This window comes from Macrotis lagotis, chromosome 1, assembly GCF_037893015.1.
Source record: "Macrotis lagotis isolate mMagLag1 chromosome 1, bilby.v1.9.chrom.fasta, whole genome shotgun sequence".
Taxonomy (NCBI): domain Eukaryota; kingdom Metazoa; phylum Chordata; class Mammalia; order Peramelemorphia; family Peramelidae; genus Macrotis; species Macrotis lagotis.
The window spans coordinates 557,581,334-557,607,927 of NC_133658.1; the positions used below are offsets into that span (position 1 = coordinate 557,581,334).

The following is a 26,594-nucleotide window of genomic DNA, read 5'->3' on the forward strand; positions in this document are numbered from 1 at the left end:
CCATCCTCTCCTCCTTTATTCTTAAATTGTCTTTTTCAAGATCTATTTTTCAGGTCAGTTGTTTTTCCAATGAGGTATTTTTACATTTTCTTCTTATTTTGTTTAATTCTTTTGATTTTGTTTGACTAATTCCTGATGTCTCCATTTAAGGAATTATTTTCTTCAGTTACTTCTTCTACATCCTTTTTCATTTGGTCAATTCTATTTTTTAGTCAATTTTTCTCCTTACTTTTCCAGTCTGTTGACCTTTCTTTCACAACTCACATTTCCTTTCCCAATTTTTCTTCTGCTTCTCTTATTTGAATTTTTAAAAATCCTTTTTGAGTTCTTCTGAGGTTTTTCCCTTTTGAAGCTTTCTATATAGGCATTTTAATATGTTTGTATTTTGATCTTCCCTGTCATCATAGTAACTTTCTATGATCAGTATCTTTCTATGATTCCATCTTTTGCTCATTCTCCCTATTTTTCTATTTTGTCTATTTCATGGCTTTGTTTTGTTTTGTTTTTGTTTTTTTTTAGGTTTTTTTTTTTTTTGCAAGGCAAATGGGGTTAAGTGGCTTGCCCAAGGCCACACAGCTAGGTAATTATTAAGTGTCTGAGACCGGATTTGAACCCAGGTACTCCTGACTCCAAGGCTGGTGCTTTATCCACTACGCCACCTAGCTGCCCCTGCCCCTTTTAAGGTTGAACTTTGCTCCTGGGTCTCAGAGGATACTGTTCCAAGTTTCTTATGCAGGGGGCGGGGTCTAGTCCCTGTTACAGCATCAGGTACTGACAGCTTGCCCACTGAGCTAGAGTGGCCAGGCCTAGTTATGCCTGTCATGCCCTCAGTTCCAGGACTGGCAGCTTGCCTTCTGCACTGGAGCTGGAGGCCTCACAACTGGCTAGCTATGCTACTGGTCTGTTGAGTCAGGACCTAGGGGTCTCAGTTGATGATCTGTGCTGTGGCTAAGAGTTCTTGCTAACTTGTCAGGACACCACTTGTGCTGAGCTGTGCCCTCTTTCACCCAAGTGAGATAGACCTTTCCAGAAATCCTTTTAAGTTATCTAAAACTGGAAATTGTTTCACTCCACCTTTTTGTAGGTTCTGTCCCTCCGGAATTCATTTAGAATCTTGATTTGCATTGTTTCAGAGGAAAACTAGAGAAAGGACAGGCAACTTTCTGACTTTTCTCTATCACCTCAACTCCACTCTCAGTATTTATAATCTAAGGTCTTTCTCAGGTCTCAGTTTGTCTGAGGCAACATCCATTCAGTTGATTAAGGCTTGGTAAGAAATGAAAGTAGTCAACAGCTAAACTATCGCTGGAATGCTATATTTTGATCAGTATAAAACATTAATGTTTTACTGCATAAAATTTTGGAGTCTAGATATGACCATTTCATTGCTACTGATGGTCATAATAGATAATCATAGCCAAGTTGGCAAATCTCTTCACTTTTCCATTAAGTTGTTATCATCTTTCCAATCTCATCTATGAGTGATCTTGGGATTATCAGGTTTAGGGCTCACAACAAATTTTTTATGGTTTAGTTTTCCCCTTCAGTAGTTTTCACTATTTTAGGGGTATACTGAATTTAATTTTATGCCATTCCTCTTCCTAATACTCTACAAGTAAATTTGTATTCTAAATGGGTGCTGCGCTTAGTTGTCATATCTCTCTGCTTAGCATGAGATCAGGTGTTTTCTGGCTGAGGTTTAGAATATGAGAACTAATTTTTTGCCATTTCTTTACTACTTGCATGGGGTGGCTAGGAGGTGTAGTAAATAGAGCACCGATCCTCGAGTCAGGAGGACCTGAGTTCAAATCCAGCCTCAGACACTTAATAATTATCTAGGTTGTGTGACCTTGGGCAAGTCACTTAACCCCACTGCCTTGCAAAAAGAAAAAACAAAAAAACCCACTTCTTTTTTACTTACTCTGGAGACTGAATTGCCCAATTTTTCCCTGAGATTTTCCAAAGATCCTAATTCTCTTTATATCTTTTTCCTTTCCTGAGTTTTTTCACTGAACTGCTTTTTTAAAAGATGAATATAATCTTATTATGTTTACCCCTCAAAATGATTCCTCATTTACTCTAGATAGCATAGTGCCTAGCACTCTATTCATTATTCTATTTAGTTGTCTCACTCCTTGAAAAATTAAATTGAAAACCATTAATTAATTAGTTTTTAAAAATAAATTTAAAGCCATAAATATCCTAGACTAGATAGAGAAGAACCCAGGAATGTAATAGGAGATGGTAGAGGATACAGCTTTTGAATGATACCCTTTGCCCAGGGTCCTGATTGCTAGAAAGAACCATCACAGCATTTACTTTGTACTAGCTAAAAGTGACTTTGAAAGATTTGTCAATCTTAAATGAGAAGAGAGATTAAATTATTAGTTTTAGCCATCAGATGTCAATTAAGAATTGCAGGAGAAAAGGCAAAGTTGGAGTGTGTGAGGTAAGGAGAATAACATGCAAGCTAAACATATAGTTTTGGTGTTTCTGTTAACAAAGGAACACTGACTGATGTTATGGTATTTCCTTCCTTGTGGCACATTCACTTCCCTGAACACCACACATACACACACACACACACACACACACACACATCGTACACCACACCACATATTCACACCCAATAGCCAAGTTTTAGAGCTAAAAAAGATCTTAGATTTATCTAGCCAAAATTCCTCATGCCACAGGTATAAGGAAGGAGGAAGAGGAAGGAAATAAGCATGAGTATGATGTTTGCATTATTACAGGCATTACAAAAATCATCCCATTTTATCTTCACAATAACCTTACAAAGTGGGTGTTTTGTTGTCCCCTTCTTATAGTTGAGGAAACAGGTAAGCAGAGATTGGGCAACTTGCCCAAGATCACACAGCTAGTGTCTGATTTGAGGTCTAGTCTTTTGACTCCAGCTGCTGGTCCACTAGCTACCTTAAAGTAGAGTGTCAGTTCTCTTTTCTGTCTTTATTTCACTAATTGCCTCTTACAACTTTTGCAGAGCCTAGGTACTTAGTAAATGATGAATCAAATTGAATTGGGTTAAATGAGCTACTTCCACTCAGTTTACAAGGAAGGCACAACACAGCTAAGTTGGCATATCTCATAGACACAACCTAGAAAAGTTGGCATATCTCTTCAGTTTTCCATTAAGTTTTTATCATCTTTCCAATCTCATCTATGAATGATCTTGGGTAGTTCCTAGGCTGTGATTTAACCCACTGTGCTGAACTTGCAAATTTAGGTCATAGGAGGATAAACAGGGTTTTAGGACACCCATTTATTTTTCTATCATCTATCTATGTACATTCTACCTATTCATTAATTTATCTATCAGTATATCTATGTATTAATTTTTTATTTGCTTATTTATACTGATCTGGGTTAGTTTGGGGGCAGCTAGGAGGCACAGTGGATAGCTATGTGACCATAGGTAAATCATTTCACTCTATCAGTCTCAGGTTCTTCATCTATAAAATGATCTAGAGAAAGAATTGCAGAGAAAGAATAGCAAACCATGCTAGTAACTTTGACAAACAAAACAAAACAAAACAAAAAACTCCAAATGGGGTTACTAAGAGTTGGACACAACTGAAATGAATGAATAGCAGTAAGGGTTGGTTTACGTTTCTTAGTCAGCTTGGCACAGACCCTCCCCACCCCTCTTAGGACTTTACAATACAGGAGCTGAAAGGAATTCATATACTGGATAGTCTTTAGCCTGGTTCCAGGTTAAAACTCCCAGGCTCAAGAAATACCAAGCCTCAGACTCCCTCAATATCAGGGGATTATGGATATGCACAGTTATTTTGACTTTGGCATTCAAGGAGCTTGCAATCCAATGGGGGAGATAACAAGTAAGCAAATATATACAAAACAAACTAGATTTAGGAAAAAATGGAAAATAATTAGTTGAAGAAAAGTGCTGGAACTAAGAGATGTTAAAGAAGATTTCCTGGAGAAGGTAAAATTTTAGCTGAGATTTCCAGAAAGGAAGCAGAGAAGGGGGAGCATTCTATTAACACATGCCTGGAACACAGTCGGAGAAAATGCCCGAAGTCAAGGGGTACAATGTCTTGGTCAGAGAACTGGCAAGAAGACAGTGATCACTGGAGCAGAGAGTAAATGTTGGGGAATATAAGAAGACTGGAAAGTTAGGAGGCAACCAGGTAGTGAAGGACTTTAAATGCCAAACAGAGAATTTTGTATTTGCTCCTGGAGGCAATATGGAGGTAAAACATGACCATTATCTACACACACACACACACACACACACACACACGTGTGTGTGTGTGTGTGTGTGTGTGTGTGTGTATGTATACATTTAGATATATAGAGAGAATGGATAGGAGTGGGTAGAGACCCGAGACTGGCAGACCCACCAGTGGACTAGTGTAGTAATCAAAAGACGAGTTGGTGATAAGACCTTACAGACACATTTAATTGCTGAAAACTTCAGCACTATACTTTGGAACCATCTAGAGATTCATGGTTTCTAGATCATGATCCAAAGGTCAGGGTGTGCTGCTTAGTATTTGAACAATTCTTTGGTGGTGGTTGGGGCAATGTATATAGAACACATTTTTAGGTTAGTATGCATTATTAAAGAAAGCAGATAAACTATATTATAAGGTAAGGGTATTGGCTAGATAATTGACTGGAATTTTGGCTATATAATATGCATATTTTTTTCATTTTTAAATAAAAATTTCTTGTATAAATAAAATTTATTTAGCCAAGAATAGAAGGAATGAAGAAAATTGGGAGGGGGAATTTTAATAAACAATCTCTCAGATAGATTGGGTTGGAATATTGCTGTAAGTGTAGGAAATGATGAACTGGTTGACTTAGAAAAACATGGAAAGATTTGGATTATGAAGGAAAATGCTGTCCACTTTCAAAGAAACAGATGACAAGTTTGACCCCCTAGTCACAGGTTCCACAAAGCCTCTCAGAGCCAGGAACCCTTCCTCCTTACCCAAGAGGCAGAGGTTGAGCTATGGAGGACTGGGTATTCTGGGAGTTGAGCCCCAACCTCGTCCCCCATTCCCCCATCCCCCATCTCCCACTCTTTCTTGAGCCTTTCCAGAGAGGCAGAATAATATAATTGAAAAGAAGTGGGGAAAAGTCTGGACTTGAAGGATCCTAATAAGCAGACACTTTCTTGTGGTGTGTATGTTTATAAATATAGAAACATACATGTCTATATATAAATATCTGTGCTTAATTATAGCCTTATTTTGAGCAGGGGAGAGCATTTGGGGAAAGAGGAGAAAAGTAAAGTAAAAAATGCACAGCAGAAAATGAAAGAAAATTTACAAGGAAGTAAAGAAAAATTGAGCAGCTTTGAAAACAATGTGTAGTATTTTTGGTATAAGTTTTCTTGAAATGTAAATTTATTGTTTTAAATTGAATTCCTCATGTTCTTCTGTATACATGAGAATTTTTTCTTCTCTCAATTTGTATTTATGTTTAAATTGGAAAGGTATTTACCAAAAAAATGCATTATTAACACTTTTTCTATCACTTTTTAAAATCTAGAGACAACCAACAAACCAATTAGTTTAGTATAATATGCACATTTTTTCATTTTTAAATAAAAATTTCTTGTATAAATAAAAACTATTTAGCTAAGAATAGAAGGAATGAAGAAAATTAGGAGGGGGAATTTTAATAAACAATCTCTCAGATAGATTGTGTTGGAATATTGCTGATTGCTAAATTGCTGATTTCCCTTTTCGTGAAAGTGGTACAAGCTGAATCCAGACCACCGTTACAAAAAACATATGAATATCATTTGAAGTTTGAGCCACTGAAAAGCAGACTCATAGCATCTTCACACACTTCAAATGTTGTTTTAAATGTCACTGGTTAGGTGAGGGTAACTACATTGTGCAATATGGCACCAGGCCTGTAGTCAAAAAGGCCTGAGTTTAAATGTGACTTCAGACACTTACTAGCTGTGTGACCCCGGGAAAGTCACCTAACCCTGATTGCCCTGAATTCAGGGCCATCTACAGTCCTCCTGATTCTTATCTGGCCACTGGACCCAGATGGCTCAGGAGAAAAAAGTGACTTTGGTGACTTAGTACAGCATCCCTCTCATTTAAAATCCACTTCATGTGCTTCTCATGGCATCATGATGTCATGGTCTTCTTTGAGAATGAAGGACAAACAATCATCATCATTAATTGTGTGAATTTGGACAAGTCACTTTACCTTATTTGACTCAGTTTCCTCATCTGTGAAATGAGCTGGAGGAGAAAATGGCAAACCCCTCCAGTATCTTTATCAAGAAAGTTCTAGGGGGCATCTAGGTGGCACAATGAATACAGCACTGGCCCTGGAGTCAGGAGGACCTGAGTTCAAATGTGATCTTTTTTTTTTTTTTGGTAAGGCAAGTGGGATTAAATGGCTTGCCCAAGGCCACACAGCTAGGTAATTATTAAGTGTCTGAGACTGGATTTGAACCCAGGTCCTCCTGACTCCAGGGCTGGTGCTTTGTCCACTATGCCACCTAGACACCCCTCAAATCTGATCTTAAGCACTAAATAATTACCTTGGGCAAGTCACTTAACCCAATTGCCTTGCAAAAAAAAAGAAAATTCTAAATGGGGTTATGAAGTCAGACAGGTCTAAATAACAAAAAATAAAACTAAAGGTACAGAGTTTTGCTGCTGACAGATATAATAAAGACAGGAGTGCAGGCTGGGTGAAACAACTTTGATTTCTTTGTTTACCTTTTGTTCTTGTGGTAAACCATAGATGATTATGGCAATTGCTAGCCCTAAATCAAATAGTTGTTGGGACATAGACAAAAAAGGGAGAGCGAGGGAGGGAGGGAGGGAGAGAGAGAGAGAGAGAGAGAGAGAGAGAGAGAGAGAGAGAGAGAGAGAGAGAGAGAGAGAGAAGAGAGAGATAAAGGAAGGAAGAAAGGAAGAAAAAAAGGAAGAAAGAATATATGATCTTACTATAACTAAAAAGTTGTGATTCCAACTTTATTTGGGAAATAAAAGTTGAATTTTAGTGACCACCTGAAAGCCCAGAAGTGTCAAACTCACAGCACCCTTGACCGCATGCTGCTCACAAAACTCTTGAGTGTAGCCTGAACCAGATAAAAATGTTATTGGGGAATGATTAATAAATAAATAAAAATAAAAGCAGATGTTAATTTGTGGGTTTTCTAAGTCAGTATGGATGGGGGAAGGGCAGCATCAAGATGTGGGGTTGAAAGTTTATAACTGACAAATCTCCCCCAAAGCCTCTTTTCAATTGACCACAGAAAATATCAAATTGAATTCTGAGCAGGAAAAAGTAAACATAAGGTGAAATAAGTCATGTTTTTCTTTTTTTTTTTTTAACAAGGGCAGCTTAGGAAGACAGAAAAAGGTCTATGGGCTTTAAAGTGGGTACAATAGGATGGAGACTAGCCAAGAACACATTATGGTAGAAATGGCACCGACTGTGGACCTTAGGGCAACAGAAATACCTGGTCAAGAAGAATTGCTGGGGATTCCTGTACTGGAACTGAATTCAGGACTTGAGGCCATTTAACAATTCTATCACCCAGTTCTGAGTCACAATTCCATGGTAGAGAGTAGAGTTTGCTCAAAGGAGCAGGAATCCTAACTGTAAGGACCAGCATGAAGGTCAGGAGGGTAATGAGTGACCACACTTTTACCTGGATTACACCATACTGAAAGCACTAAGAACTAACCAGACTCCAGATCTAGCTGAGAAAGTAGAATGAGGACATAACAGACAGAAATTCAGGCCAGTCATCCCCTATGCCACCTCACTGCCCACCTCAAGGTAGAGCCCAATTCTAATACAAAGTCCCAAGTCAAGAAGTAGACTAGAAAAATGAGTAAACAATAGCAGTAGTAACAACAACAAAGAACCTGATCATAAATAGATATTATGGTGACAAGAAACCTCAAAACTTAAACTCAGAAAAAGACAATGACTTGAAAATCTCTACAAAGAAAACTGAGAAAAATGCAGATAGAATACAAACCCAACAAGAATTCTCAGAAAAGTTAAAGAAAAGTTTTTTTAAAGAGCAAAAAAATTTTTTTAAATCAGATAGAAGTAAAGGGAAAATTTGAAAAAGAAATGGGAGCTATGCAAGAAAATTATTAAAATAGAATTAAATTCAGGGCGGCTAGGTGGTATAGTGGATAAAGCACCGGCCTTGGAGTCAGGAGTACCTGGGTTCAAATCCGGTCTCAGACACTTAATAATTACCTAGCTGTGTGGCCTTGGGCAAGCCACTTAATTCTGTTTGCCTTGCAAAAACATAAAAAAAAACAGAATTAAATTCTTGGTAAAAGTTGCACAAAAACTCCAATTTCTTGGTAAAAGTTGCACAAAACTCCTTAAAAATCAGAATTGCTAAATTTAAAAAGAGGTGCAAAAAGCTCACTGAAGAAAATAACTCCTAAAAAATTAAAATTGAACAAATGGAAGCTTATGATTCCATAAGATACCAAGAAACAATAAAACAAAGTCAAGAACTGAAAGCATTGAAGAAAATATGATATATCTCATAGGAAAAAAATGCCTGCCTGGAAAATAGATTAAGGGGAGATCATTTAAAACTTATTGGTCTACCTTAAACCATGAACAGAAACAAAACAGAGCCTTGAAATTATATTTCAAGAAATTATAAAGGAAAATTGCCCAGATATCTTAGAACCAGAAGACAAAGTGGAAAATGAAATAATCAATTGGTCGTCTCCTTAAAGAAAACCCAAAATAAAAACCTCAAGAAATATTATAATTCCAAATGTAAAATTCCAAACTCCCAAGACAAGGAGGAAATACTTCAAGTAATAATAAAGAAGAAGAATCTTAACTGGCCATATCACCAGTATGAGAGTATGATCAGGTACAGAGCAATTCCCTAAAGCTTAAAGGAGTGTTGGAACTGGGTGAAATGAAGCAGAAGAAGAAGAAGGACAAGGACAAGAGCAACATCCTAGAACAAATCATGATGAGCAAGAAGAACAAGGAAAAGAAGAGGAGTCTGGACAAGTGGACACCAGTGTAGATCTCCTACAAAAAAGAGGCAGAAGAGGAAAATGGAAAGAATCTTACAGAAAGCATCCAAAACGCATATGAAGAGGTACAGGAGGATTTCAACAGACATTTAGACACTCTCCCCAAACATAATGCTATCCCCAAAGTCAACTGGACAAATCAGATGCTGACTGTGACCCTGAGGAAGAGGACTCAGTTGTTTGTTCTAGATAATTATGGTATGTTCTGTAAATACTGCCTCCCTCTTATTCTTTTGGATGTTTCCTGCTAAAACTTTTTAAAGACTTTGTAATCAAGTTGGCTATTATTAAACTATAACTCATGTTATTTAAATTCTTTGTGACATATTTCTGACTTTCAGGTTAAAAAATGTGATTAATTATACAAAATCATTGAAACTTATTTACTAATAAAGGATGTTTTATCTAGAAAAGTGTATGATTTAGCCTGTGAGCTAAAAATGACCTTTACTACACCGATTTAAAACAAATAAACAAGAACAAAATAAGCCTTGCTACGCAGTTACCAACAGACTTTAAGGTACTAATTATAGCCAATTATTGTTTCATTACTCTCCTACTTGAAAATAATAAAGCTGTTTCAATGTTTAAAGGATGACTTCATGAGTACAGGATCTCCCTTCACTCAGTCTTTTCTATGATGCTCAGATGGTGGGTGACTAACCTTCTAGTGAGGAAGCTGACTGAATTGAAGGGGAAGTATGGAGATAAAGATGGAGAGAATGGTAGGGTGAGGCTCCATGCACTTCTAAAGAGAGAAGGTCTGGGTTGATCTGCTGCTGCTCTCCTGTTTGGTTCCAGGATCTCAGGGGCGCTTGTAAGCCTTCCATGCTACCAGAGGGGTCTCATACAGTATAATGTTGGATTGTTGTTCCCTGGGCTCACTGGACTCAGTCAATGTTAGTTATCCAGGAAGCTCTGTAGGTTCCAAATGACAGAATTGTAGGCTCCCTTTTGGCCGGGGATTTCTGCTCTAGTTTTTCCTCTGCAGACTTCAGACTGGGTTAAAAGCTTCTGCTCTGCCCCTGGGATCTGAGGCACACTGAAGCTGCTGCTTCTAAACTTTCTCCTTGAAACAACTCAGGACTCAACTATTCCCTACTCCAAACACAATTCCCCTCTTCATTCTGACTTGGCTCTATAACATGGAAGTAGGAAGTAGGTGGCAAAGCTGTCATTTGGTACCAGTTCTTGCAACTCTGCCCTTGGTACCCACTATGAATTCATAGTCCTTTTCTGGGCTAAAACTCCTACTCCACCCCCACCTGACCTTACCCTATCCCAATGTCTCATTCACTATGATTTTTGTATTTCCCTTATTGGGATTCAATCTGGTGCATTTTCTTCATCTGTTTGGAACCTCACTATATTGGTTCTTGTTATCCTGCCTTTTTGTCCCCTCCTTTTACACAATCATTTAACTTCACAAGAAAGATATATGTGCTCCCTTGGTTCCCTTCTCCGCAAATGTCATAGTATCTCCACCCCCTCCCAAGCCAAACTTCCTCTTACAGTGACTGACTAACAGAACTAGTCCATATAGGTTGTTTGTTTCTTGAAAAAGAATATGGACCTGTGTTTTTAACATCAGTAGTCACTATATTTGTTTTGAATTCTTCTGTCTTCTTTTGATGTCTTCATTTACATTATTGCCTTTATGTATATTCTACATGTATTATTCTAAATCAGTTAATACAGGTTTTTCAAACATTCCAAATGAAAGGCCACCTTTGAAAAGAAAATCTGACATTCAAGCACAAGAATTATGAAAGATATAAAAAAGATAAATACATAAGGGAGTAAACAAGGTTAAACTATGCACATTATAAATATATAATATATATATATGTAATATATATATATATATATATTTATAAAAAGATGGTATCTACAATTTTAGAGACTTATATTACTATTATAGCAATTTAAAGTAGTCTCCAAATTGGGAGAATCTCAAAAGGAAATTGAAAGGGTAAGAAACAGGGATGCACTGGGAGAAGGGGTAAGGGAGAGGAAGAATGGGGAAAATTATCTCACATAAAAGAGGCATGCAAATAACTTAAGCAACAGAGAGGACATGGGGTTGGGGAAATAGGTAGCAGTTGGATCTTATTCTCATCTGAATTGGTTTAAGAAAGGAAGAAATAACACATTAGGAAATAGAATTTCATCTTACCATCAGGGAAATAGGAGGGGAAGGGATTAAGAGAAAGGAAATAGATAAGAGATAGAGTGAGACAGGCAATGGTTATAAGCAAAACAGTTTTGAGGAGAAGATAGGGTAAAAAAGAGAAGGATAAATATAAGAGAATATGAAGAAGGAAAATACATAACTGATTCTTTTTTGTACAGACTTTTCCCATCCCTCATGGAACTCTTGCCCCCTCCATGGCTTTGTGTCTCCCTAAAGATGGATTAGCTTCAGTTCCTGGAAATAGAATAATACCCTTGGTACAAGACTGCTACCCTACTGCTGCCTACCAGAAGCAAGAGCCAGAGAGAGAGGACCTGTCAAGAGTCCTGCTATCTGCCTGCCAGGGAACTGAATTTGCATAAAGTGAAAATTGTCTTGAGTTAGTGATTATAACTGTAAATGTAAATGGAATGAACTCACCCATCAAATGGAGGAAGAGAGCAGAATGAATCAGAAACCAGAATCCAATAAAAGGTTGTTTATGAAACATATTTGAAACAGAAACACATAAAACTTAATAAGGGAATAGAGAATAATCTATTATAGTTCAAGCAAAGTTATAAAAAGGTGGGTATAGCAATTATGATTTCAGCCAAATCAAAAAGTAAAAATTCACCTAACTGAAAGAAATATTCAAGGGAATGATGTTTTGCTAAAAGACAGTAATATAATATTGATACTGAATTCATGCACTAAATGGCATAACTTCCAAATTCTTGAAGGAAAAGTGTAAATGAGTTATAGGAGAAAAGAGAAAATTGAAACTATGCTAATGAAGGATTTCAATTTATCTCTCTCTCAGATCTAGATAAATCTAACCATAAAATAAGTAGGAAATTAAGGTGATAAATAAAATTTTAGAAAAGTTAGATATGATTGACCTCCTTGAGAATACTGAATGGGAATAGAAGGAGTATACATTCTGTGCTTATACACTCACAAAAATTGATCATGTATTAGCACATAAAAATCTCACAAGACAAATTCAGAAAAGCAAAAATGCTAGATGCACATTTTTTATCATAATACAGGTAAAATTACATTCAATAAAAAACATTTGAAGCATAGAATAAAAATTAATTGGAAAATAAATAATTTAATTGGGTCAAAGACTAAATCATAGAAGCAATCCATAATGACAACAACGAGAAAATGCAACAAAATTTGTGGGTTTGCAGCCAGTGGAATACTTAGGAGAAATTTTATAGCTCTGAACATTTTCATTAATAAACAAGATAAAGATTAGGTAAGTTAATTGTTCATGAATCTAAAAAATTGGGAAAAGAGCAAATTAAAAATTTCCAATTAATTATCAAAAATAGAAATCCTAAAAGTCAAAGAAGAGATTAATAATTAAAGTAATATAACTAGGAGCTGTTCTTTTGCAGAAAAAATTAAATAGAAAAATTGGTGATTAATTTACTTTTTGAAAAAGCAGAAAATAAATTACCAACACCAAAAATGAAGATAATATACACACACAACAGATGAAAATGACATTAAAGCAATTATGAGAATCTATTTTGCCCAACTATATACCATTAAAACTGACAATCTTAATAAAAAGGGATGGATATTAACAAGAAAACATGAATGAAATATAAATGAGCTCCCTAAAAGAAAATAAAATTAGAACCAGATGGATTTACAAGAGAATTCTATCAAACATTTAAAGAATGATTAATTCTAATACTATATAAATGTTTTTAAAAATAGGTAAAAGAGTCCTACCAAATTCATTCTATCACACAAATATAGTTATGTTGTCTAAATCAGGGACATAAAAAGAGAGAAAGAAAACTATAGACCAATTTCCCTAATGAATATTCAGTTTAAAATGTTAAGTAAAAAACTCTGACCAGATATGGCCCACAGGAATTCATTTCTATATGAGTTTGATATTTCTACCTTAGCAGACTGGAATTAGGTGTCAGCAAAAGTGAAGGTCAGAAGATGGTTGTACAGATCATTGCTCATAAAAGATCATATTATATAATGATGTGCACTCATTCTTTCCCTGATGTATTTCTGGCAAATTGGACCCTGAGTTAAATAAGAGAAACATTCTATTACTAACTTTTCTTATTATAATATTTCAATAAATATATTGATTTTGATCTAATCGTACCATCTGGTTGGCAAGAAAGTAAATCATTTAATTGATGGTGACTTGAGAACTTCTTGAGGAGAAGAATATTTAAAATCTGGGAAAACTCTTTTGGATTTCTCAAATCAAAGATGGGATCACACAAGCTACTGCTAGCATAGTCCCTGGTATAGAATAGATTTTTAATAAATGCTGGTTAGGTGATTGCAGTAGATTGTAATCAAGTAATTGATTCCTTTCTAAAAGATATTTGCTTTGCTTTGCTTCTTTAGGAACTTAACAAATGATTTCTGTCGAAGTCTGTAGAAGTCATGAAGAGAAAACCACTACTTTATCTTTATCTTCTGACTGTTCTTGTACAACCACTGACTGGATTTGATAGTAAGTTTTATTACTATCTATGGAGACAGAATCATATAGTGAAGGGGGGATAGTTCTTAAATAGTTCTGAAAATATTTTATAACTTGAATTTTTTGTAAGCTTATGTATTTTATTTTATATAACTAAAAATATTTCTTTGAGAAGTTGTGGGAACATGAAAAAACTTTTTAGTAAACTTGAAAATATTACAAAATCATATTTTTTGGTCTAAAAATCCTTTGAAATTGCCTTCTTTGAAGGTTTGTTAAGTTAGATTAATGACAAAATACCTTTCTTGGGAAAAATGAATTAAGAATGATTACCAAAACCTGGAACAAAGAATATCTCTTAATCAGAGATATAGAACATGTGCCTCCACAATTTTGGACAACTACTCTGGAAGGAAGTAGCTAAAAGAGATTAAAATGAATTGGGAAATATTCAACAAAATAAATAAAAATACTGTCAAACATAAATCATGTTAATATGTGATTCTCTCCGTTAACATGTGACTACATGCACAGTTAATTGAAACCCTCTCAACCCTTTCTATTTGAGTTTGAAGTTATTGCTCTAAATCATTTCTTGCCCCACCCCTTGAAGTGACTGAGCTATTGACCCATCTCAGCAGTCTCCATTTTATCCATCTGCTGAAGCTATTGCTGCTATGACCTACCCTTCTCCATTCTGAAAGTATGGTACTGATGATTGAAACTCAGGGAAGAGACCCTTTGCAATAGCTGAGATGAATGGTCTAGGTGATTATTCTGGAAGTTAATCCTAAACTATATTTTGACATTTTATTATCATTTTTTTGTTCAGCATTCCTGTGTTTTCTCATATTATCTTGGGATAGACACATATTGCAGCACATGGGAAAACTATTTTAATTTGAGCATCTTTTTCTAGGATAGAAATAGTTCAGATATTAGAATCATATTAAATAAAATTGTTTCTGGAAGATTTATTTCTAAATGCAAAATACAGAAGAGTCATTAAGCATATCAAGTAGTCCACATGCATATATTAAGTAACTAAATACTAAGTACTAAAATTGTGCTAAGCTATGGGGATAGGCAGAAAGATTTTAAAAAACTGTCAAATTTAGGAAAGAAAATATAATTATATACAAATATGACACAATATATACAGGATATTCATAGGATAAACTGGAAATAATTAACAGGGGGAAGGCATTAGCATTAAGGGAGGTTGGTAAAGGTTATTTAAGATGAGATATTAGCTGGGACTTGAAGGAAGCCAGGAGGCAGAAATAAAGGAGAGAACTCTAGGCATGGGGGATTGCCAGTGAAAATGCAAGGAGAATTTTGCAAAGAAGGGGTCCTACCAAATTTCTTTATGCTGCTAAAATCTAAACCAGGAAGATCAAAAATAGAGAAAGAAAACTATATACCAATTTCTCTAACAAACACTAATGGAAAATACATATATTGATGGAAAAATATTAGATAAAATACAAGGTAATTACAACAATTTATCATAAAAAAATCATTCACTATGACTAAGAATACAGGACTGGTTCAGTATTAGGAAAACTACTAGAATAATTGAGCAAATTAATAACAAACCCAACAAAACTCACATGATTTTTTCAATAGAAGCAGAAAAAGTTTTGACAAATACATTTATTCCTATTAAAGACTCTAAAGAGCATAGGAATAAATGGAAACATTCCTTAAAATGCTAAGTAGTATCTGTATAAAACCATAAGCAAGCATTATCTGTTAATGGGCATAAATTTGAAGTCTTTCCAATAAGATCATGGGTGAAGCAAGGATACCCATTATCACCACTATTATTCAATATTATTCTAGAAATGCTAACTATAACAATAAGACAAGAAAAAATAAATTAAAGGAATTAGAATAGTCAATGAAAAAAACTGTCACTCTTTGCAGATGATATTATATGGAGAATTCTAGAGAATCAACTAAAAACTAGTTGAAATAATTGACAACTTCAGCCAAATTGCAAGATATAAAAATAAACACATATATCATCATCATTTCTATACACTACTAACAAAACTCAGCAGGAGGAGATAGAGAGAAATTCCATTTAAAATAATTACAGATACAATAAAATACTTGTGAGTCTGCCTGTCAAGACAAACTCAGTAACTATATGAACACAATTAGAAAATATTTTTCTGACAAGTCAGATGTAAACAACTGAAGAAATATTAATTGCTTATTGGTAGGATAAGCCAATATAATAAAATAATAATTAAATTATACTTATTCAGTGCTAAACAAATCAAACTACCAAAATGATTCTATAGCGCTAGAAAAAATTATAACAAAATTCATCTGGAAGACCAAAAGGTCAAGAACATCAAAGGAATGAATGAAAATAAAATGTGGAGAAAGATGGTTAGCAGTATTAGATCTCGAACTATTATAAAGAGGTAAACATCAGAAAAATCTGAAACTGTCTTAGAAATAGAGTGGTGGATCAGTGGAAATAGTTTAGGTATAAAATTCACAGTAGTAAATGACCATAGTGATTGAGTGTTTGACAAATCCAAAGATACAAGATTATGGGACAAGAAATCAATATTTGACAAATTTTTCTGGGAAAACTAGAAAATACATTGGCTGAAACTAGACACAGGACAATATCTTAAACCATATATTGAGATAAGATCAAAATGGGTACATGATTTAGACATAATTGGTGATATCATAAGCAAATTAAGGAAACATGGGATACATAATGAATTTTTATGATTTATGAATTTTATGAATTTAAATTTATAATCAAACAAGAGTAAGAGAGCATTAGGATGTAAAATGGATAATTTTGATAATATCAAACTAAAAAGTTATTGTACAAACAAACCGATTTGGTCAAGATGAGAAGGAAAGCAGGGATCCAGGGGGAAAAATTAACAGCAAATTTCTCTGATAAAGCCCTCATTTCTCAAACATACAAAGAACTGAGTTAAATTTATAAGAATATGAGTCATTCCCAATTGATAAATGATCAAGGGATATAAAGTCAGTTTTCAGAAGAAGAAACCAAAGCTCAAATGAAAATGGTCAAATAAAAGAATCACTATTAATTAGGAAAAATGTGAATCAAAGCAATTCTATGGTACCACCCTATACCTATCAAATTAGCTAATATGACTGAAAAAGAGACTGACAAACATTAGGAGATATTCAGAAGATAAAGATAAAGATGGGGATGCCTCTCAATTGGGGAATGGCTGAATAAGTTGTAGTTTATGAATGTGATGGAATACTATTGTGCTACAAACAAGCAGGATGGTTTTAGGAAAACCTGGGAAGGCTTACATGAACCAATAAGTGAAATGAACAAAATCAGGAGAACACTGTACACAGTAACAACAATACTGAAGTAGGTGTTATTATTATTTTTATTTTACAAAGGAGGAAACTGAGACATAAGTTAAGCCACACAGCTAGTATGTACTGAGGTAGGATCTGAACCTAGATCTTCCTGACTTCAGACTTAGTACAGCAGTATTTGTTTCTAGAGTTATGCTTGTAACTGTTTAAGAATCAATTTTCTCCAAAAAAGAAAAAGTAATCATAATACACTATTAAATTTAATCTGCATTATTAATCTTTCTCCATTACCTTAAGTCTAGAAATCATCAAAGCAATACATTAAGCTCTGATTTGCAGTGTTTTCTGATTTCCAAGGGATAGATGTTAATACTGAAAATTTAATGACTGGCTCTCTAAGTCCATCTCACCCCTGTTTGTATTCCACAAAAAATCCTAGCTCTTTTGTCTGGTCCATTGAAGGTACTTGGTGACAAGTGGAACGAACAGTTTTCTTCAGATCTCACCACCTAGGCAACTATCTCTTTTACCTAGACTTGTCTGGTTCTAATTGTCAAAGTTGCCTCAACTCAATTGAAGAAATATTTAATGAGAATCTATAATTTACCAACGATACTAATATTCAATTGCTGATTGTAGGACAACAATACAGAAAAAGAAGAATTGGAGGTGGAAAAAATAAGAGACCATTAGTCAAGAGAACTGGGTTCTAATCCTAGATCTGCTATTAACTAAATGTATGACAGGGTAAATCATTTAATCTCTATTGACTGCAAGTTTCTTCATATGCAAGATGAGAAGACATTTAAAACTAGAAGGGCTCTAAAAATCACTTAGTCAAATTTATGTATGTCAGCTATATAAGATACAATTTAGAATCACACTCTATAACATATGTCTGATATGATTGAGTTCAAATTAGCAATTTTGGTGCTTGGAGCAAGAGGAAAACAGACTACACAGTTAAAGCAGAGGAAAAAGTAATTTCTGATATGAAAATAATATAAGATGTAAGACAACTTCAATGGTGGCAGTGAGGGGTAAGGATTGTTGTTGATGTAAGAGTTTCTCAGTCTGGGTTCTAATGAGAGCCCAAGGACAAACTCACTCACCTTGAGATTTGCAAGACTAAGGAATCAAAAAATAAGTAGATAAATGTAAGGGCAAAACATATATCTTAGTGTACTAGTGAGCATGGCTTGGGCTGTTCCTAGCTTTAACTTCTTAGGTACAGATTGGGTTTTTATAGCTTTCAAAGTTCACTTAAAGGGTTAGAGGGAAGTAGAATGTAGCCTGGGAGTTCCTATTTATATAACCTAAATGCTCTGGGTTTTTTTTTTTTCTGAGTAAATGTCTCTTCTACTCACAGTATTCATGAGCACATCTTCCTCTACCTCAATGACCCTAGAGACTGCTATTCGAATTGATTATTCTTGATTAAATAAGTGCTAAGCTCACTTGTTAATTTTTATCACTTTAAAATTCAGTAACTTGGGACAAAATCCATTTGAACCGCTTTTGTTATGGTTCAATTACTCTTGCTAAGTTACTCAGGAATGACATAGTGCTTGATATTTTTGGTGTTTTCCATTCATTAATTTCTCCTTCCTTCTGGCAAGGCAATGAAGTTAAGTGGCTTGTCCAAAGTCACACAGCTAGGTAATCATTAAGTGGCTGAGGACAGATTTAAACTGAGGTTCTCCTGATTCTAGGCTAGTACTCTATCCACTGCACCATCTGGCTGCCTCGGATTCATTATTTCTTATTGCAATTATCTTGTCTATTTTCTTTTAGGTGAATTAGCCTTTTTTCGCTCATACAAACATTTTTCTAGCCCTGAGACTACTGTTACTGGAAGGCTTTATGAAGATGTGATCTTGCCTTGCTCATTTCAACCAGAGTCAGGCATAGTGATTCACTGGCTCAAAGACCAAAGGACGATCCACAGCTACTACAGAGATAGAGACCAACTGCTAAGACAAGACCCCAGTTATGCCAACAGAACATCCCTTTTTCTTAGTGAAATCAACAATGGAAATGCCTCTTTGAAGCTTACGGGGTTAAACCTCCAAGATGAAGGCATTTATAAATGCTACACATCAACAGACCATCAGAAGGTAAAAGAGCTTGTAGAAGTAGAGCTGAAATTGGGAGGTGAGTAAAATGTTCCAAGCACTTTTTGACCTGTGGACGGTCCTCTTTCCAGGAATGCCTTGGAAACCCACAAAGTATCTGAGCCTCTGGTACTTTAAATGAGTTTAGGTTTATGAATCTAGAGAGGCTTTAAAAAACAAAATTAACAACCCCAAAACAGTTCTCAAAATCCTTCTAACTCTAAATCCAATGAAAAATTGGATTTATTTGTGGATCTGACAACAAGAAGAACAGAAAATTTCTTGGGGATGGGTGGGGGAAGTAGAATTGTGCCTTTCAGAGCCTTTTTTATTACTGTGATAGTTAAGGGATTACTGTCAGCACTCTCAGGAATTAAGCTATTTCATATGCTGACTTTTCTGCATCACTTGTTTGTTCCTTTAAGCACAAGTACATTAAAATATCTTTCTAAAACATATTAAATTAACTTGTTCAAGAGGGCAGAAATATATATATATATATAACTTTTCCTTGGTAACTCATGATTAATATGAATGACAATTATTGTGATATTATCACAACTGTATCAGTGTGGTATAATTGCCTAAAATGGGTACCTCGATGGACATAGGTGATAAATACAATGATCAACTCTAGTAAATGATTTTATCTACTCCAGAACTGCATAAAATACTATCCAAAAGCCTCTGGGCAAATAGGAAAGTGTAAACACAATGAAAACTTTTTAATGTGTGAGCAGTCACCAAAAGCCTTCACAGTTCTCTCTGCATGTAAAGGCAATAATATAGAATGGTTAGAATATAGGCCTGGAGTCAGGAAGACTCATCTTACTGAGTTCAAATGTCACCTCAGACACGTAGTAGCTGTGTGACCCTGATCAAGTCATTTGCCCTGTTTGCCTCAGTTTCCTACAAAATGAACTGGATAACGAAATGGTAAATCATTCCAGTATCTTTGCCATGAAACCCCCAAATGGGGTCACAAAGAGTTAGAGACAACTAAAAATGAGTGGACAACCAAAACAAATTCCCAGGAGAAAACTCTGGGAAATCCATTACATGGACCTTGGAAGTCAACATAGTATGAGCAATCAAGCACAGAGTAGAGATACTTAGATTGAGAGAGTTTAATAGTCTGCAACTCTGACCTGAAAAGTCAAAAAGAGCTCTGAATATGTTATGAACCTCAAAGTTTAAAGGGGACCTGAAATTTATTGTTGCTTTTAGATTAGACCTACCTGGGGAGAAGGATGAAAGCCCAGGAAGCCAGGTGACCCAGAGCAAGACCAAGCAAGGCTGACTGCCAACTTTCATCAGGAGATGGACACTGTCTCTAGAACAAAACCTGAATTTAGATTCTAGCACTGGAGATAGGATTAAACAAATAAAACCTTTCACCATGAAGAATTACTATAGATCCAGAAAAGCACAAAACAAGAAGAGAAAAAAATTCACAATAACTTTAATTAGAGAATGAAGAAAAATGAATTTTCCACAAATATTAATATCTGGAGGTGATGAAGAAAGAAAGGAGAACAAAATTTAAAACTCTTAGAGGAAAAGACTGGAAGGAGAAGAAATAGCTTAGAAGATAAAATGGCAAATATAATCCAAGTAATGAACTTCCTGAAAATTAGAATAGATGGGATATAAATCAATTTCTCCATCAGACAACAATACATATTAGAACAAAATCAAAAGATTGAAAAAATAAAATAGACAAAGGTATCTGAAATTTTAAACAACTGACTTGGAAAATAGGTCACAAAGAAATAATGTAAGATTCATCTGATTATTTGAAAACATAGTCCCATAACAACTACACAAAAAAACAGTTTATTTCAAGAAATCATAAGTGAAAACTTTTAGATTTATTAGAACCAGAGGGCAAAATAAAAATAGAAAAAATTCAATATCTCCTGAAAGAAATCCCCAAAAGAAAAGTACCAGGAATATCATGACCAAAATTCAGTCCATACACATCAAAGAATATACTCCACAAACAATCAGAAAGAATTTAGGTGCTACACATTAGAAGTCAAAATCACCTGCTATCTAGAAACACAATATTCCGCAAGACAAAAAAAAATAGTCTCAGAAAAACTTAGAAAGAGCCAAGAACATTTTTCTCTATAAAGTTGAATATACTCCTACAGGAGGAAAAATGGATCTTTAATAGACTGGAGCAGAGAGAGGTATTAAATACTTGGGAACATACAGCTCAGCACTCCCCCTGCACACTTGATTCAAATGCAACTGGGAAATGTTCAACAAAATAAATAAAAATATAATAAAACATAGATAATGTTAATTTATGGTTTTCTAAGTTAATATGCTGCTGACAAGGATCTGTTTCTATTTGAGTCTGACCTTACTAGAATAGAGGATTTTCAAAACATTCCTGATGAAAAGACCAGAGTTGAATGGAAACTAGAATCTTAGCACATAGGTCAAGGGAAACTTGAGAAAATAAATTGATATAAACAATTGGAAGGAATTGTATGATAATAAAATGCTAATATCTTAATACAAGAGAAGTAAAAGGTTTTTCAGAATAGATACTGAGTGAATTAAATGAGGTTAAACAGAGGGCATAATGTTGGATTGATTTTATTCCAGTGGTTTTAAAAAAGCAAAGAGAAGTGGGGTGAGGGTGGTTGTAAAAGGTCTACACTGGAGTAGAAAAGAGAAAGAAAGGGTGGAACTTGTAATTTTTTTATAATTGGATTCAGTGATGGGATTCAGCTGGTTCGAGATGGGCTCAGCAGAACAGATATCTAATTTTAAGTTGAGTTCGGTGAACTGGTTGTTAAAATGGCACTTGTAATCAGGGGATGGGCACCTAGGCAGTTACTTAATGTGGAAATAACAAATTTACATTCCTTACTCTTTTTTTAATGTTCATCTGCACAATATTGTTTTCTAAGCACCAGCAGTAATGTGCATTCCATCATAGGTGAAAAAAATAAACAAAACTCTGCTTGTAATATTTATTAATTTCTCAAAACTCATTATACTTTTGATGAAATACTTCATTTTAATTCCCTCAATTTTGTTACTTCAGGAAACAAATATATAAGGTAAAGAGAAAAAGTGCCAAACAGCCAGGGGTGACAAGCTGTCATTTGTTTCCACTTTGTTATGCCCCAAAGTCCTCCTAGATAATAAAAGTACTATGGTGTTCCTTGAACAGTGAAACCAATAAGAAGCAGGGACACAATGAACCAATAGAAATATAGATTTCAAGGGTTATTTTATCACCCATTTCAGAAGCCATGGATGTAGAAGAAAAGAAAAGAATTAGAATAAGTAGAATGAGTTTTGAATCTGATCCAACATTGGCTGTTCTGGTCATGTGGCTGCTTTTGCTCCTTAAGGATACATTTTCTTTCTTGTGAGTAATATAACATGATCTAGTTTTGTGTACCTCTTTTATTGTTTTTATTTAAATATTAAATACACAAAATATTAAACTTTCAGTATATCTTTTTGTATACATAAAATGACCATCAGGACAGAGAACCAATTGTTAATTTATCCTTTTAAAGATTATACAAATGTGAAAGAAGGCATTGAGGAAGAAGCATCCAATGAACTCCATTTTTATCAAAACTAGTCAAAAGAGGGTTTAACACATAACTATCATTACATATACATACAGAATTTGTTGTGGAAAGATGTCAGACTCAATAAGGAAAGTGGTGAAGATAAAGCGGAGGATGGAGTTAAGAGCATAATAGTAGAATGGAATAAGCACAGGTAAAACAAATTTCAACTCTGAAGAGTCATTTCTCAAGGAAGATTCAATTTTAAAAGAAAAGATAATCATTTTTTTTTTTTTTTTTTTAAGAATGATCTTGGGCCTGGGGAAGAAAAATAAAGGAAGGCACAGGAAAAGAAACAGATTGCTTCAGTTAGAACCAGTGATGTTGATGTCCTTTATATTTCACACTTTAAATTTGTAAAGGGGCTGCTAGGAAGGATACCAAGAGGAAATAGTATGGGGGGGGAGAAATTTTTGTGGCAGGTTTCTCTGTTAAAGGCCTAATTTCCAAGATACATAAGAAATTGTTTCAGTTATGTAAGAACAAGAATCATACATACCCCCAGTAGATAAATGTTTGAAGGATATGAACAGTCACTTCTTAAAGGTAGAAATTCATGAATAATAATAATACGGGGTGGGGAGAAGAAAGAGGCCGGAGTGGGGAGGGAGGGGAAAGGTGCAGGGGTACTTAGGCGGCTCAGTGGATAGAACACTGGGTCTAGAGCCAGGAAGACTCATCTTCCTGAGTTCAAATCTGACCTCTACTCTTAGTAGCTATGACCCTAAGCAATTCACTTAACCCTATTGCCTCAGTTTCTTCACCTGTAAACTGAGCTAGAAAAGGAAATGGAAAACCATTCTAATATCTTTGCCAAGAAAACTTTAAAAAGAGTCCCCAAGAGTTAGATGTAATTGTAAAACACCTGAAGTGAACTGATGGAAATGCTTGAAATCATTAATAATGAGGAATTCTAATTAAAGTAATTCTGAGATGCAACCTCACACTCATCAGATTGGTGCAAATATAGCAGATATAAAAAATTAATAATTGTTGGAAGGACTTGAGAAAATCTGGTTCAGTAATCTACTGTTAATGGAGCTGTGAATTAGTCCAGCCATTATGAAAAGCAGTTCGGAATTGTATCCCAAAAGTCACTGAACTGTATGGCTAATCTCTCAAAGAGATCAAAAGAAAAGGAAATATAACTGTAAGAAATTTCAAGGCAGTGAGGCAGCTAATTGACTCAGTGGATAGAGCAACAGGCCTGGAATCAGGAAAACTCATCTTCCTGGATTAAATCTGGCCTCAGACACTTACTAGCTGTGTGATCCTAGGTAAGTCACTTAATTCTGTTTGCCTCTTTTTCTTCATCTGTATAATGAGTTAGAAAAGGAAATGACAAACCACTTCAGTATCTTTGCTAAGAAAGCCCTAAATGTAATGATGAAGAGTCAGGATTAAAAATAACTGAATGCTATAATAAAATTCATTGTTTTATCAAAAGAAATGGAAAATAAGGGGAGGCTCATCATTTGGGGAATGACTGAAAAAGTTATGGTATATTGAATTGAAAGAAAAGAGACCATTTTAGAGAATCATTGATTTATATGAATTTAGTTCAGTGGAGTGAACAGAACCAGAAGAATAATTCAATTAGAAATATTATAAAGGAAAATAACTTCAAAAGACTTATGAACTCTGACCAAAACAATGACTAATCGGGATTCCTGCCTCTCTGTGAGTAGGATTTATGAAGAATGTTACCTCCATTCTGATAGTGAGGTTATAGACTGCAAGGTACAGAAAGAGATGAATATGTTTGGACGTGTCACTGTGTGAATTTCTATTATTTGATTTATTATTTGTTAAAAAGGTGTTTGTTTTTTTAATTGGAAGACAAATATGAACTAGCAATAATAATGCAAAAAAAGAGGGGGCAATAGAGTTATGAAAACTTGTTTTTAATGAATGTAAGATAACAGAAGAAAGCATAAGGAGGTAAGCTTTGAAAATATTTTGTATTTATGATACACTGAAGAAACAACTAGCTATGTGAAATAGATATTCATGATTTTATATACTATTCTCTTTTTATTTTCTAATCTATGTATAAAAACGCTCCTTTTGGTATATTAGTTAAATTTATAATTTTTAAAAATAGAATCTTAAAACTTTAAAATTTGATACAGTGAGGTCCTCGGAGTCTTTTTTATTTATTTATTTATTTTTGCAAGGCAGTGGGGTTAAGTGGCTTGCCCGAGGCCACATGGCTAGGTAATTATTAAGTGTCTGAGGTCAGATTTGAACTCAGGTACTGCTGACTCCAAGGCCAGTGCTCTATCCACTGCGCCACCTAGCTGCTTCTTCTTGGAGTCTTTTGAAAATTGTAGAGGTCATCTATTCTGACACTACCTCTAGCCTATTATTCTTTTTTCTTGGGTCACTGAAAGTTTTTCAGTTTTATTCACTCTTAGGTTTTTAGAGTTTGCTTCTTACTACTACAGCATGTGTGCCTCCAACTCTCTCATAACTCATTTCTGATATATTGTAAGCTAGAGGCTAAATACCAAGCCTGTTGAAATTGTGGGTAATGTGAAAATAGGCTCTGAGAGGAAGGGGTGTCTGTCTAAACAAAGTGCTGAATCTTTAGTACATTCCTCTGAGATATCTATTTTGACTATTTGGTTGCCCTTTGCTCACTTTTGTGTTCTCATCTATATTCCAGATTAGAGTACAGAAACAGTATTGTTTCATTTATTATCCCAGCAAAGGGAATACTTGCCTAAAGATTTTTTGTAGAGTGCTTTTCTTTTAAGAGATGTTTGGTTTTGCTCTTATAATTTAACTTGTATATTATGTGATTTTTAAGACCTAAAGAGTATGTAGTTACAAGTTCACACATTCTTCGTTCTCTCCCCCAGCTTTCATCACACCTGTAATGGAATACCAAGAACAGGCCAAAGTTGACTATTTAACATGTTATTTGCTGGGGGCTTATCCATATTCACATATAACATGGACAGAAAATAATTCAGAAAATCTAGAAAGCAACATAGAAGAAATTCAACATGATTCTCTCTTCTCATTAAAAAGTCGACTCAATATCACAGGTTCAACTTCCTCTTACCAATGCATTATTGAAAATCCATTACTGAATCAAAGATGGATTGGGAAATGGAATATAGAAGGTAAGTTTCCTACTGCTCCTACTCACAGAAATTGAGAGTCCAGAAGGGATTTTTGGAGATTTTTTTTTTTTGGACTGTAAAAATGTGGGCTGCTATACAGAAGATAATTCCTAGGTCTTCATGGAGATAAGAAATGAACATATGAGAACTAATATGAACCAAGTGAAATAGTGTAGAGGTCCAGACAACCATGTGTGCATATATGTATGTGTGTGTATTCATATATACACATAAGATATTGGTACTGAAGTGCTTGTATGTATTTTGGGATACATGGGTATACACAGTTACAAAAAGGAGAGTTTGGATAGAAAAGAAAATGATTTTTGCTTTGAATATGTTGAATTTGAGATGCTATCAAGAGGACATCCAATTCTAAATGTTTAAGAGGCAGCTGGTGATTCAAAACCAGAAATCAGAGGAGAAACTAGAGCTCTAGGAATAATTTTCATAGAAATAATTAATATGTGGGAGCTGATGTGAACCAAGTGAAATAATGTAGAGATCCAAGCAAAGAGGTATATATGCATGTATTATATATGCACATCCACACACGCACACACATCGACATGCATGTATACACATGCATGTGTGATATATGTCTACATATCTATAGCTATGTCTAAATACATATATGCAATATGTTTATATATACCTAGTTCTCACTTAATCTAAGTAGACCATT

The 26,594-nt window shown here is 34.8% G+C and overlaps 1 protein-coding gene, 1 long non-coding RNA gene and 1 pseudogene across 3 annotated transcripts in view; all 3 read left to right on the forward strand.

Moving 5' to 3' along the window:
• Nucleotides 1–11,817, forward strand: part of LOC141521324 (uncharacterized) — a 35,766-nt gene extending 23,949 nt beyond the window's left edge. The window contains exon 3 of the long non-coding RNA XR_012477899.1: nt 11,415–11,817. This is a non-coding gene — a long non-coding RNA (uncharacterized LOC141521324). The remainder of the gene's footprint in view (nt 1–11,414) is intronic.
• Nucleotides 1–26,594, forward strand: part of HHLA2 (HHLA2 member of B7 family) — an 82,015-nt gene that overhangs the window by 42,282 nt on the left and 13,139 nt on the right. For both annotated transcript variants that reach the window (XM_074233796.1, XM_074233806.1), the window contains exons 2-4: nt 13,636–13,744; nt 18,854–19,213; nt 25,643–25,909. In XM_074233796.1, the coding sequence (XP_074089897.1) occupies nt 13,675–13,744; nt 18,854–19,213; nt 25,643–25,909 (697 nt within the window). In that variant the 5' untranslated portion in view covers nt 13,636–13,674. The remainder of the gene's footprint in view (nt 1–13,635; nt 13,745–18,853; nt 19,214–25,642; nt 25,910–26,594) is intronic.
• On the forward strand, nt 8,879–9,313 carry LOC141507689 (protein FAM32A-like; annotated as a pseudogene).